This window comes from Narcine bancroftii, chromosome 3 (genome assembly GCF_036971445.1).
Source record: "Narcine bancroftii isolate sNarBan1 chromosome 3, sNarBan1.hap1, whole genome shotgun sequence".
Lineage (NCBI taxonomy): Eukaryota > Metazoa > Chordata > Chondrichthyes > Torpediniformes > Narcinidae > Narcine > Narcine bancroftii.
The window spans coordinates 50,216,276-50,229,403 of record NC_091471.1 but is presented as its reverse complement, the minus strand read 5'-3'; the positions used below and the strand labels follow the sequence as shown (position 1 = coordinate 50,229,403).

Genomic DNA, 13,128 nt, shown 5'->3' with positions numbered 1-13,128 from the left:
TCTTAAATTATAAGTAATTTTTTTCCAAAGGGATACAACTTTGATTTTTAGTGTGCCACCTTGGCAATGTTAAAAATATATCCAGTTTCCATGTTATTGCAATGCACTTTCTCACAACCACTAATGCTAATTTAACAAATTTCAATTGATAAATTGATAATATCAATTTAAGAGTCGTACCTTCAATATTTCCTCATAAGTACAGATTAGGATTTAACAGAAAAAAAACAACTCCTCTATCTTGTTGTAAAAAAAATTACTTGGACACGCAAAAAGGTCTCACATTTGGACAGGACCATGTTGAATGTATGAAATGTCCTTGGAATTGAATTGAAAATTTTTATCATCATGAAAACCTTCGTTTTCTTTAAACACATACGAATAAAAACATAGTGTACTATAAAACAAATTGTGTCCTTTGTCAAAGAGAAACAATAGGGCAGGCTATAGTGCTAAAGCAAAAAGTGCAATTAAACAGTGGAAAAGACATAATCTTGTACTAATGAAAGGTCCATTCAAGAGTCTGTGAACCGTAGCATTGGTTTGGGAGGAGCGTTGCTTCTGAGAGGCTTTGGATTGCCAAACCCAAAAGTAGATTTAGAGCATTATTAGTAATTCCAATAAATTAAGAGTAGAGATATAAGATTTTAGAACAATTATATTGAATGTAAAGAGAGGATTCGCCAGGAGCAATTCACTTTTGGGCCATTTTACTCAAGTGTCCAACATTTGAGATTTCATGTACATGATTGGATTTTGATTTGTTGTTTAAAAAGTGTGTTGCTTGGAAGCTTTGGATCATTCTGATCATCCAGAGGAAAGCTTCTTCCAATAGGAGTCAAGGGAATATAACATGTTGAAGCTTTTCTATCTTATGTAAAAGTTAAATTCTTTTACTTTCTTAAGAGAGAGGAGGCTTTATATCCAACTGAACTAATGCAGACACACAGAACATCCATATCAGTTCCACATATTTCTTGATATAATATCACAGACTTTCTCCTAGTTACAAACCCCTGACACATTGATACTTATGAATGAGGTCCCATAACATTATAAATTCAATGCACAAAATGATCTAACTTATCTGCGCTCTCTCTCTCTCTCTCCCCCTCGCTCTCTCTCTCTCTCTCTCTCTCTCTCTCTCTCTCCCTCTTTTCCTACCCTCCCCCTCCACATTTATTTAATTTTCTTATCAGTCAGTCCAATTCATTACAAAAATGTTACCATATTGAGTGATTTTCGTACATTATCTGACTGACAGACAAAATTAACTTCTGGGCATCAGCATAAACAGAACCCAGAAATCACCTGTATCTCTCACATGGTCACCATCTTCTCCCCAATGCTGTTACTGCTTAACAACCCATGTAGTACATTGGTTATATGACTAAACTTGCAATGAGAGATGTGCACTAGTGATATAGAGACAAGAGATCAAATCCTTTTGTTGCATGTGTGAACTTTAAATTCCTGTGTGGGTAGAGTGGCACAGTTAGTGGAGTTGCTACCTTGTAGTGCCAGAGATGTAGGGCTAATCCTAACCTCAAGTGCTATTTGTGTGGAGTTTGCATGTTCTACCTCTTTAACACATGGATTTCTACTCCATCCATCAGTTTGTTTCCATGTTCTAAAAGTGTGTAAATTGGTGGAATAACTAGCCTCTCAAAACTACCCCAATGTTGGTAGTGGTAGAACCTGAGGGTGGGTGGGGGGAGTTGGTAATAAGGTGGGGAGAATAAAATTGTGATTAACACAGGATTTGTGTCGATGGGTGTTCAACGTCAGTAGGCCGAGCAGTCTGTTTTTCTGCTATATCATGAACTGCAAGACTTTCAGATGTGAAAGGAAACTGGAGAACCCGGAGAAAACCCATGTAATTACTGGGAGAATGGGCAATTCCAAACAGACAACATCCCAAATCAGACTTGAAACCAAGTTTCTGGAGCTACACAGCACAAATAGATCACTGAAGGATTATCTACTGCCCTGCAGTGATCCACTCCCTCACTGCTGTGAAATGTTCTGCAACTACGCAATGCCTCCATGCACAGAACAATCAATTTTCCAGCTATTGGTTTGTTTGCCAAATAGTCCTCAGAAAGAGGCCAACCACTTTTTGGCTGCAGCTGGGCGATTTTGAAAAATAGTTGGCTTTATTTTTACAATCATTCTTTTCCAAAATTAGGTGCTGAATAATGAAGCGTTTAAATTTGTTCATTCAGACTCAGCACGAGAAGTTCCTGATACAAGTATAAAACAGTAATCAACTCGAAAGCTCCAGCAGCAGATTTTAACCTCAGGAATTCACTCTATCATCCTTGGTGACATATTTAACTTCCTTAATGTTGCCCTTGAGGTTCCTTGAGCCAGCAGTTTTGTGATTGCTTTCATCAGGCTGAGATCACTTCAGACTACATTCATATCAGAACCTTTGACGTGACTAAAGTAGGGAATAAAATCAACTAATTTATGAATCTGAATCAAAAATGAAAGGCAGCATGGTTGGTGTAGCAGTTAGCCTTTCAGACGCCAGAAATCGGGACTGGGGTTCAAATCCATGCTGTCCATAAGGCGTTTTTATCTTCTCCTGTATCTGCGTGGGTTTTCCCCGGGGGCTCTGGTTTCTTCCCACCGATCAAAACGTACCTGGGATGTAGGTGTTCGTTGGGCGGCACTGACTTGTTCTATATTTTAAAAAAACTAAGATTCAATTTCTGAAATAATGTTCCTTCAGATGCTTCCAAGTCAGTAAAATGCTTGGGAAAAATTGTCACCATCATAGTACTGTTACCCTCCGCATATGATGACATTTACAATGGTCAGCATCAACATGGTGGGCTGAAAGGCCTGCATGGCTCTGTGCCTTATACATTGATTTAGAAAAAAAAATATGAAAAATATTAAATGTGCTGTTTTTTTTTTCCAGTCTGTAGGGTGTGATTATGAAATAGAATCCAATGCAGTTGAAGATCAATGTGGGGTTTGCAATGGAAATGGATCTTTCTGTCAGACAGTCAAGAAGACCTATGAAGAGAGTGAAGGATTAGGTAAACATTTGATTGACAATCTTATTTATCGACTGATCAGTTGATAGCATTCAACATCATCTCCGACCACTCATCTATTCCCAACCTCAGCTCTGACCGCTCATCTGTTCCCAACCTCAGCTCTGATCACTCATCTGTTCCCAACCTCAGCTCTGATCACTCATCTGTTCCCAAACTCAGTTCTGACCGCTCATCTGTTCCCAAGATCAGCTCCGACCACTCATCTATTCCCAACCTCAGCTTTGACTGCTCATCTTTTCCCAACCTCAGCTCTGATCACTCACCTGTTCCCAACCTCAGCTCTGATCACTCATCTGTTCCCAAACTCAGCTCCGACTGCTCATCTGTTCCCAACCTCAGCTTTGACCACTCATCTGTTCCAAAACTCAGCTCCGACCGCTCATCTGTTCCCAACCTCAGCTCTGATCACTCATCTGTTCCCAAACTCAGCTCCGACTGCTCATCTGTTCCCAGCCTCAGCTTTGACCGCTCATCTGTTCCCAACCTCAGCTCTGATCACATATGTTTAGTGCACATTTCTGATCCCTGGCTCCATTAACACATTTGGCCCATGTTCCCAACCTTCTGCTCTTGGTGTGCATCGAGCCCACGTTCTTAAACCCAGTTCTGGTTGAATTTGTGTTCTCCATTCCTGATCCCAGCTTTGGCTGCTCACTTCGGCCACATACCCAACCTTTTTTTTCCCTGTTATGCCCACATTCCCAAATCCCAAATCTTGTCCACAGTTGTCCCAAGCTCTCAAATCTCAGTTCTGCTACACACTAGGCCTATCTTCTTGATTTCCAGCTGTAGCACACATCTGGTTTTGTTCCTGATCCCCAGCTCTGGTTAAATACTTGGCCCACAACAACCACAAAGTCCAGTAATATATTTTTGGGTTCTACATAAATGTGAAAAATGTCTGTTTTGTCATAAATTAAAAATGTGTTGTCCTGTTTTACTGAAAGAAGAATTATTTTGAAAATGCGTAGTATTATCAGCATGGAAGAGGAGCAAAATCATATCGTTGACTCCATACCTTGTATGAAACCAATATACAAAGGTACCATTCATAGCAAAATACTGCTGAATTGTTTTACCATTTAGTCCCTGTTAGATTGTACTTGGACACATCTGATCTCAGCAGTGCAACTATTAAACTTACAACTGCACTTTAACAGAAGCATTTCTCATTTTCATTAAGCTTTCTTCTGGTGACTAATTACACTGTATAACAATTTTTTTTCAAAAGGTTTTCTTCCTAAAAAAAAAGGGGATTATGATTGACAACTTCAAACTGACACAAGGATAATTTCAGATTTGCTGTATTACGAAAGATTTGGAGAAACATCAAATGAATTTCTATTAAACTTAGCATGTTTCGGATGGAGGTGGACTCTTTCCATTCCCATTTTTCCCATTTCTGCCATTTCTTCCGTTTCCAGAGCTACCAAATTTTTCTTTAGGAGATAATGGTGAACTACGTCTTTGTCCTCTTATACCTGGCAATGAGTCAGCAAAAATCATTGTTCACAATCAGTTTCAAAAAACCGAAATTGATAGTCTCCGTAAAAGACCTTCAACACTGCAGGGTAACGTAAAGTAGACTTATAACCTTTACGCCACAAAACTTCTTTAACTGGATTAAATCAACGTCGACGTTGAATGACATTTGACTCAGATTAGGATTAAAAAAAGACTCTACTATTCTGAATCAATAATGGGGTTTGTCGCTGTCTCGCATTTTGTACTGCAAGTCGAAGTATTGCTTCTCTATCCAAATATCTCAGACATCAAATTATTACCAGTCTCAGAGGTTGACCAGCTGAGGGTATTCTTCTTAAAGCTCTATGGGCTCTTTCCAGTGCCAATCCTCCAGAGAAAAATTTTTGCCCTAATATTTGCGGAATCCAGTCTTTAAAGAAACAAAGGGGTCTTGTCCTTCTATCTTCTTCTCTTTGGCTTGGCTTCGCGGACGAAGATTTATGGAGGGGGTAAAAAGACCACGTCAGCTGCAGGCTCGTTTGTGGCTGACAAGTCCGATGCGGGACAGGCAGACACGGTTGCAGCGGTTGCAGGGGAAAATTGGTTGGTTGGGGTTGGGTGTTGGGTTTTTCCTCCTTTGCCTTTTGTCAGTGAGGTGGGCTCTGGGAAACCAACAATTTTCACATTATTCCTTCTGCTTTGATTTTCCAAATAATCTATTTTTCTTTGTAGCTCCTTCTCACCATCTCCTAATTCTATGACTGATTTTTCCACCTTCAACACTTTTTCTGTGTTAGAAGTCACTTGTTAGAAGTCCAAAAAAGCAGTCTGAAATTTTAAAAATTCTTCATAAGATGCATCCACACGTATCTTAACCATATTTAATTCTAAACTTATACCAGCATTCATTTGAACCATTTCATTCATTAGAGCTGTCAACAAAGGTTTTATAACAGCTTGAATAACTGCATTCCATTGCGTACACTGTGAATCAGTAAATCTCAGCTCTGACATGGTGGCAGAACAAGGTAACTGCATCTCCTGCTGCAATTCAACAGAAGGCATTTTAAAAGTTTTACTGCGGGTCTGGACTCCCAGCGACGGCACCCCGACTTCTTCAGGGGGTTGCTGATGGTCTCACCCCGCATCTTGTTGTTTTCTCATCCATTCGCGAAGAAAAATGATTTCTTCAGATTGTAATGCTACCTGATGCATTTCCAACAATGGAGTCATCTTCCTGCGTGCTCCCCCCATTGAAATCGAAAGGTTTTCCAAATCGGGGTCCACTTCTTGGGAACACGTACCTTCTTCTGGAGAACGGGTAATGCCAACACCATCCTTCATTTGGTGAGTAATAGGTTTTTTTTCAGCCTCCACAGGCAATCTTTGGGATTTAGGCAATGAAGTAATTGAGCCTGGGGCTGTTTCAAGTCGTCTAGGCCCCAGATCTTCAGCACTTCAAAAATGTATCTTCTTTTGAACTTGAGATTTAGTCTTTTTACCATTAGTGGCCATAATAATTCCTTAATACTTTAAACTAAAATTTAAAAAGTTTAAACTTGAAAACAAAGGGTTAAAAAATGGGTATTTAAAAGTCTGGCCAGAGAGGTTGAGATTGCATGTCTAGACTCTACGCCATCTTACCGAAATGGGATCTTCGAGATTGGAGTGTTTTGGATGAAAAGAAGAATTTTCTTATTTTATTTTTTCTCTTGTTATTATGATACTTGGATGTTACTGATTGTTTGGCTGGGGAGGGGGAGATGTACACTAGTCATCAGCCACTGGTGGGTGATCCACACCCAATTTTTGTTTAGGGGATTACTAACTTTTGGTAGTTTTTTTGGGGGGGTGGGATTTTTTTAAATTATTTTTTACTTTTTTCCTTGTTTTTAATTTGTGATTTTTTTTATTGGAGGGCCTATATATGTTGATTTGAGTTTTCATATAAAGATATTATTGGTATTTAATAATAATAGTAGATATGTCAAAGTTGAGGTTTGCTACTTTTAATGTTCGAGGATTAAATAGTACGATTAAACACAAGCGATTCTTGGCATATATTAAGAAAATGAAAATTGATATTGCCTTTTTACAAGAAACACATTTGAATGTGATGGAAAGTGTGAAATTAAAAAGGGATTGGGTTGGGCATGTATATTTTTCTTCATTTAATTCTAGAGCTAAAAGTGTAGCAATTTTGAACATAAAAATTTATCTTTTGAATTACAATCAATGGAGGAAAAGGCAGGATATATTCTTAAATTGAATTGTAAGATTTTTAGTGAATTTTGGACTTTACTTAATATTTATGCTCCAAATGCAGATGATGAAGTATTTATTTCATATGCATTTTTATGTTTGGGTCGAGCTAATGATAATATTTTAGTTGGTGGTGATTTTAATTGTGTTTTGGAACCTTTATTAGATAAATCTCTGAAAAAAGTTAAAAAATTCAAGATGGCAATCCAGGTCCAAGCATTGATGAAAAATCTTAATTTTAATACAATGTTGTTAAAGAATACGGAATTTATTGATTTTTAAAAAAAAACAAATTAATTCTAAATCTGTTCAAAGTAAGTTTGTATTATGGGATGCTATGAAAGCTTATTTGAGAGGACAAATAATTATACTTCTAAAATAAAAAAGAATCGATTAAATCACAGTCTTGAATTAGAGAAACAGATCGATGAGTTAGAAAAGGAATTTCAGAAAGATGCTACAGAAGATCAGAAAATAGAATTATCTAGACTGAAATTGAAATATAATGCCTTGCTATCTTATTTAAATTGAATGTGTGACTAATAGGACTAAACAACGGTATTATGAATGGGGAGAGAAAGCACACAATGTATTGGCGTGGCAATTAAAGAAAGAACAGATATCGAGGACTATTAATTCTGTTAGATGGAATTCTCATTACTTATAAACCACGTGAGATTAATGATGAATTTTATTCATTTTATTAAAATAAAATAATATTAAATAATATTAAAATAGAATAATACCTAGTGTCGCTGAGAATGTTCTCCCAGAATCACAGTGCGGCTTTTGCGCAAACAGAGGAACTACTGACATGGTCTTTGCCCTCAGACAGCTCCAAGAAAAGTGCAGAGAACAAAACAAAGGTCTCTACATCACCTTTGTTGACCTCACCAAAGCCTTTGACACCGTGAGCAGGAAAGGGCTTTAGCAAATACTAGAGCGCCTTGGATGCCCCCCAAAGTTCCTCAACATGGTTATCCAACTGCACAAAAACCAACAAGGTCGGGTCAGATACAGCAATGAGCTCTCTGAACCCTTCTCCATAAACAATGGCGTGAAGCAAGGCTGCGTTCTTGCACCAACACTCTTTTTAATCTTCTTCAGCATGATGCTGAACCAAGCCATGAAAGACCTCAACAATGAAGACGCTGTTTACATCCGGTACCGCACAGATGGCAGTCTCTTCAATCTGAGGCGCCTGAAAGCTCACACCAAGACACAAGAGCACTTGTCCGTGAACTACTCTTTGCAGACGATGCTGCTTTAGTTGCCAATTCAGAGCCAGCTCTTCAGCGCTTGACGTCCTGTTTTGCGGAAACTTCCAAAATGTTTGGCCTGGAAGTCAGCCTGAAGAAAACTGAGGTCTTCCATCAGCCAGCTCCCCACCATGACTACCAGCCCCCCCACATCTCCATCGGGCACACAAAACTCAAAACGGTCAACCAGTTTACCTACCTCGGCTGCACCATTTCATCGGATGCAAGGATCGACAACGAGATAGACAACAGACTCGCCAAGGCAAATAGTGCCTTTGGAAGACTACACAAAAAAGTCTGGAAAAACAACCAACTGAAAAACCACACAAAGATAAGCGTATACAGAGCTGTTGTCATACCCACACTCCGGTTCGGCTCCGAATCATGGGTCCTCTACCAGCATCACCTACGGCTCCTAGAACGCTTCCACCAGCGTTGTCTCCACTCCATCGTCAACATTCATTGGAGCGACTTCATCCCTAACATCGAAGTACTCGAGATGGCAGAGGCCGACAGCATCGAATCCACACTGTTGAAGATCCAACTGCGCTGGGTAGGTCACGTCTCCAAAATGGAGGACCAATGCCTCCCCAAGATCGTGTTATATGGTGAGCTCTCCACTGGCCATCGTGTCAGAGGTGCACCAAAGAAGAGGTACAAGGACTGCCTAAAGAAATATCTTGGTGCCTGCCACATTGACCACCGCAAGTGGGCTGATATTGTCTCAAACCGTGCATCTTGGTGCCTCACAGTTCGGTGGGCAGCAACCTCCTTTGAAGAAGACCGGAGAGCCCACCTCACTGACAAAAGACAAAGGAGGAAAAACCCAACACCCAACCCCAACCAACCAATTTTCCCCTGCAACCGCTGCAACCGTGTCTGCCTGTCCCGCATCGGACTTGTCAGCCACAAACGAGCCTGCAGCTGACGTGGACATTTACCCCTCCATAAATCTTCGTCCGCGAAGCCAAGCCAAAGAAAGAAAGATATACATCTGAAGGAAACCAGGAAACTGGATCGATTGACTTTTTAAATCACAGTTGAATTTACCAATATTAGAGGATGGAGGTATACATGAGTTAGAAGAACCATTTACTGATTTGGAAATTAAAATGGCTATGCTGGAAATGCCAAATGGTAAGTCATCTGGTGGTGATGGATTTTCGGTTGAATTTTATAAAATTTTTTATCATGATTTATCTACAGTGTTTGGGGATGTATTACGTCAAGTTGGAGAATATTATGATTTACCTGTGTCTTGTTCTCGTGCTTAATTACAGTAATTCCTAAAAAAGATAGAGATCCTTTGAAGGTATCATAATATAGACCAATTTTGTTGTTAAATGTAGATTATAAAATAATAGCTAAAGTATTAGTGAATAGATTGGCTAAATTTTTACCAAAGTTGGTTCATACTGATCAAACAGATTTTATAAAGAATAGATATGCTTCAGATAATATTTTGCAAGTGATTAGTTTGATTAATAGATTTCAATAATCTTTAGATCATCCGATGGTGATATCCTTGGATGCAGAAAAAGCATTTGATAGAGTTGAATGGAATTTTCTGTTTAAACTTTTGGAGAAATTTAAGTTTGGTCCTTCTTTTATTGGTTGGATTAGGGCTCTATATAGTAAACCAGTAGCTAGAGTATTGACGAATGGTTTGATTTCGGAATCTTTTAAGTTAACTCGATCAACTCGTCAAGGTTGTCTTTTATCACCAGCTTTGTTTTCGTTAGTGATTGAACCTTTAGCACAGTTGATAAGACAAAATGCACAGATACAAGGTATGAAAGTTTTAGATGAGGAGTATAAAATTAATTTATTTGCTGATGATGTATTGGTGTATTTAACAAATCCAGCTCAGTCACTTTGGCATTTGAAGGAATGTTTAATACAATATGGATATCTTTCTGGATATAAAGTTAACTGGGAAAAAAGTGAAATATTACCAGTAAGTGAAGGAGATTATTTAGTTTATAAGAATATTATTAATTTGAAGTGGACTGATCGAATTAAATATCTGGGTATAATTTTGAATGTTAATTATCAATCTTTATATAAATTAAATTATGCTCCGTTAATGAAAAAATTAAAACTGATTTGATTAAATGGAAAGATTTACCTATTAATTTAATGGGAAGGATAAATACAATTAAGATGAATATTTTTCCGCGTGTACAATATTTGTTTCAATCTATTCCGTATTTACTTGATAAATTTTTTTTTCGAGATTTAAATAAAATGGTTAGGGAGTTTTTATGGAGGGGTACATTTTCGAGAGTAGCTTTGAATAAATTAACTTGGAAATATGAGTTAGGGGGATTACGTTTACCACATTTTCAAAATTATTATGAGGCAGCCCAACTTAAATTTATTAGTTCATTTATGGATTTGGTACAGCCTCCTAGTTGGGACAAAATTGAGATGGCAAGTATTTCTGAATTTGAAATACATCAATTTTTGTTTAGGTGGAATATGAATTTGTTACAACAATATAATGTGCCTATACTAAAACATTTAATGAAGTTATGGATAAAGAAAACTAAAATGATAGATTCTAGGGGTAAATTATTGGCTTTGACTCTGTTGTATAATAATCAACATTTCTTTTTCAATACATAATCAAAGTTTATTGCATTGGAGATTTAAAGGTGTGAAAAATTTGGGAGATTGTTTTAAAGAGGGTAAGTTTTTATCTTTTAATCAGATGAGGGAAGATTTTTGTATTGATAAGAATTCTTTATTTCTTTATTATCAAATTTGATCTTTGGTAAAATGCATGTTTGGTAGAGATATGATTTTACCTAAAATGACTAAATTTGAGACTTTTCTTATCCAGGTACCAGAGAAGGGTTATATTTCATTTATGTATCAAATATTACAGGATGGTATGGGTAAATAGGGTTGGGATAAATCTAAAATTAAATGGGAAGCAGATATTGGTTTTACTTTTTCTAAGAGGATTGGTTAGATATCTGTTATGATAGTGTAACTAGATTGATAACTGCATGTTATGCAATGAATAATTACAATTTTTTTACATCAATTATATTTGACACCTGAAAATTTAAAAAAATATGGTTTTAATGAATCAGATTTGTTGTTTCAGATGTGGTGATACGGTTGGAACTTTTTTTCATGCTGTTTGGTCATGTATACATATACAATCTTTTTGGAAGAAAATTCAATCATTTTTAGAATATCTGTATAAGATTAAAATAGTTTTAGATCCAACAGTATTTTTATTGGGTAGTTTGCAACCTCTGAAAGGCTTGGGATTAGATATGTTTCAGCTTGCTTTTGTATATTTAGCTTTGTCCGTAGTGAAAAAATGTATTACTAGTACGTGGAAAGATACAAATATGATTGATATTAACAGATGGCATAATGAGATGAAATATTGTTTAATAATGGAAAAAATTATGTATGTTTTGCATGATCATTATAATTTTTTTATTAATAAGTTGCTGCTATACTCGGAATATTTACATTTCAATTTATGTTGATTAGATTTTAATATGTATATTTAACTTTTTTTTAAAATATTCTTTCTTTTTTCTTTTTTTATGGCTCTCCTTAGGAGAGTTGGCTGAAGTGGGGGGGGGGGTTTTCTTTTTTTTTCTCTTTTTTTATATATATAAAAAAATGTTCATGTTCATGTTTAATTGCTGTATATGTCATATATTATTTATTTTTTGAACGAATAAATAAAGTTTAAAATAAATTAGCATGTTTAATCACATAATGATGCGGACACACTGCATTGATTCATCTGTCCTAAAATTGTGTTGCCGCTGATTTTTATTATCACTTTTCCATGGTCGTAATGTCCTGGTGAAACCTTTTACAAACATGTTCATCAGTGACAGCACCAAGATCAGCAGGGAAGAAGACCAAATGCAAATGCAGAATATGAATTTTCAATTATATGATTTTGTATGCTTGAAGCATGTTGTCAATCTGCTGGATGTAGTTCAGTGCTGTGTTGTTGCAGAAAATTCTCAACAACATCTTTAAATGCCTTCCATACTATTTTCTCTGGCCTCATAAGCAGATCTTTGAACCGCCTGTCATTGATAATAACTACTTAATCTTGGCATCCATTATTTTTGGAAACATCTGTCTCCAAAAGCGAAATTCATTGCTCATTACTTTCATAATATTTTTCATCCATCCAAGTTTTATATGAAGAGGAGACAGAAATATCTTTGTTTGATGGACAAGTGCTTTATGTGCCACACTTTTCTGACCTTTTACTATATTGTGACTCTTTAGCATGCAATTTCTAAAGTAGGGACAACTATATAGGCCAAAGGGCCTGTATTGTGCTGTAAGTTTTCTATGTTTCTAGGTTTCAATTTGTGGTGGATGATGTTTGTGATCATATGCCATCATGTTGAAATAACGAGACCACACCTGAAGTTGTTAGCCAGCGAAGAGAAAAGCATTTATTACAGTGTTATCAGGCTTGATATAGACACACCACATGTGACCTGGAGTCATGACATCTGAAGTGCTAACGACTTCGTGAAGTAGCTACATTGAGTTGGCCAGTGCTTTTTAGTAGACTTACGGGTGCTGCTGAGTCACTATGCCTCATGGCTGTAGTGGCTAGTTGCCAGTAGATAAAAGGTTGTTGTGTCAAGCTGTCACAAGACAGGAGCTGTTAGCACAGGTTCTGCTCACTCCCTCCAAATGTACCACTGATATTGTTGGATTGTTCATGGCTTTGCTTTGTGTACATGACCCACAACAATTTTAGATTCATCAAAGCCTAAAAGCTGTCTTGTTATACAATGGCAATGTCCACCCTTCAGTACCATTGGCTATGTAGTACACATGAAAAAAACCTATGCTAACATGGAAATGTTGTTGAAACAAGTACCACTGGAACATCTGTGGTGATCTAAAAGTATTAGTACTGCTACTAGGAATGTACTTCACAGTCCAATCTCATTTCTCACTCCTCCAAGTTTATTGGTTGCAGGCAATTCTTACTGTGCACAGAATTTAACATTTATGAAGTTCACCAGGCTTTGGTGCTTGAAAGGTAAATGGTTACTGCT

The 13,128-nt window shown here is 37.1% G+C and overlaps 1 protein-coding gene across 2 annotated transcripts in view; it reads left to right on the top strand.

Moving 5' to 3' along the window:
- adamts12 (ADAM metallopeptidase with thrombospondin type 1 motif, 12) overlaps positions 1 to 13,128 on the top strand; it is a 727,938-nt gene that overhangs the window by 489,878 nt on the left and 224,932 nt on the right. For both annotated transcript variants that reach the window (XM_069924031.1, XM_069924030.1), the window contains exon 14: positions 2,930 to 3,050. In XM_069924031.1, coding sequence (XP_069780132.1) covers positions 2,930 to 3,050 — 121 coding nt within the window. The remainder of the gene's footprint in view (positions 1 to 2,929; positions 3,051 to 13,128) is intronic.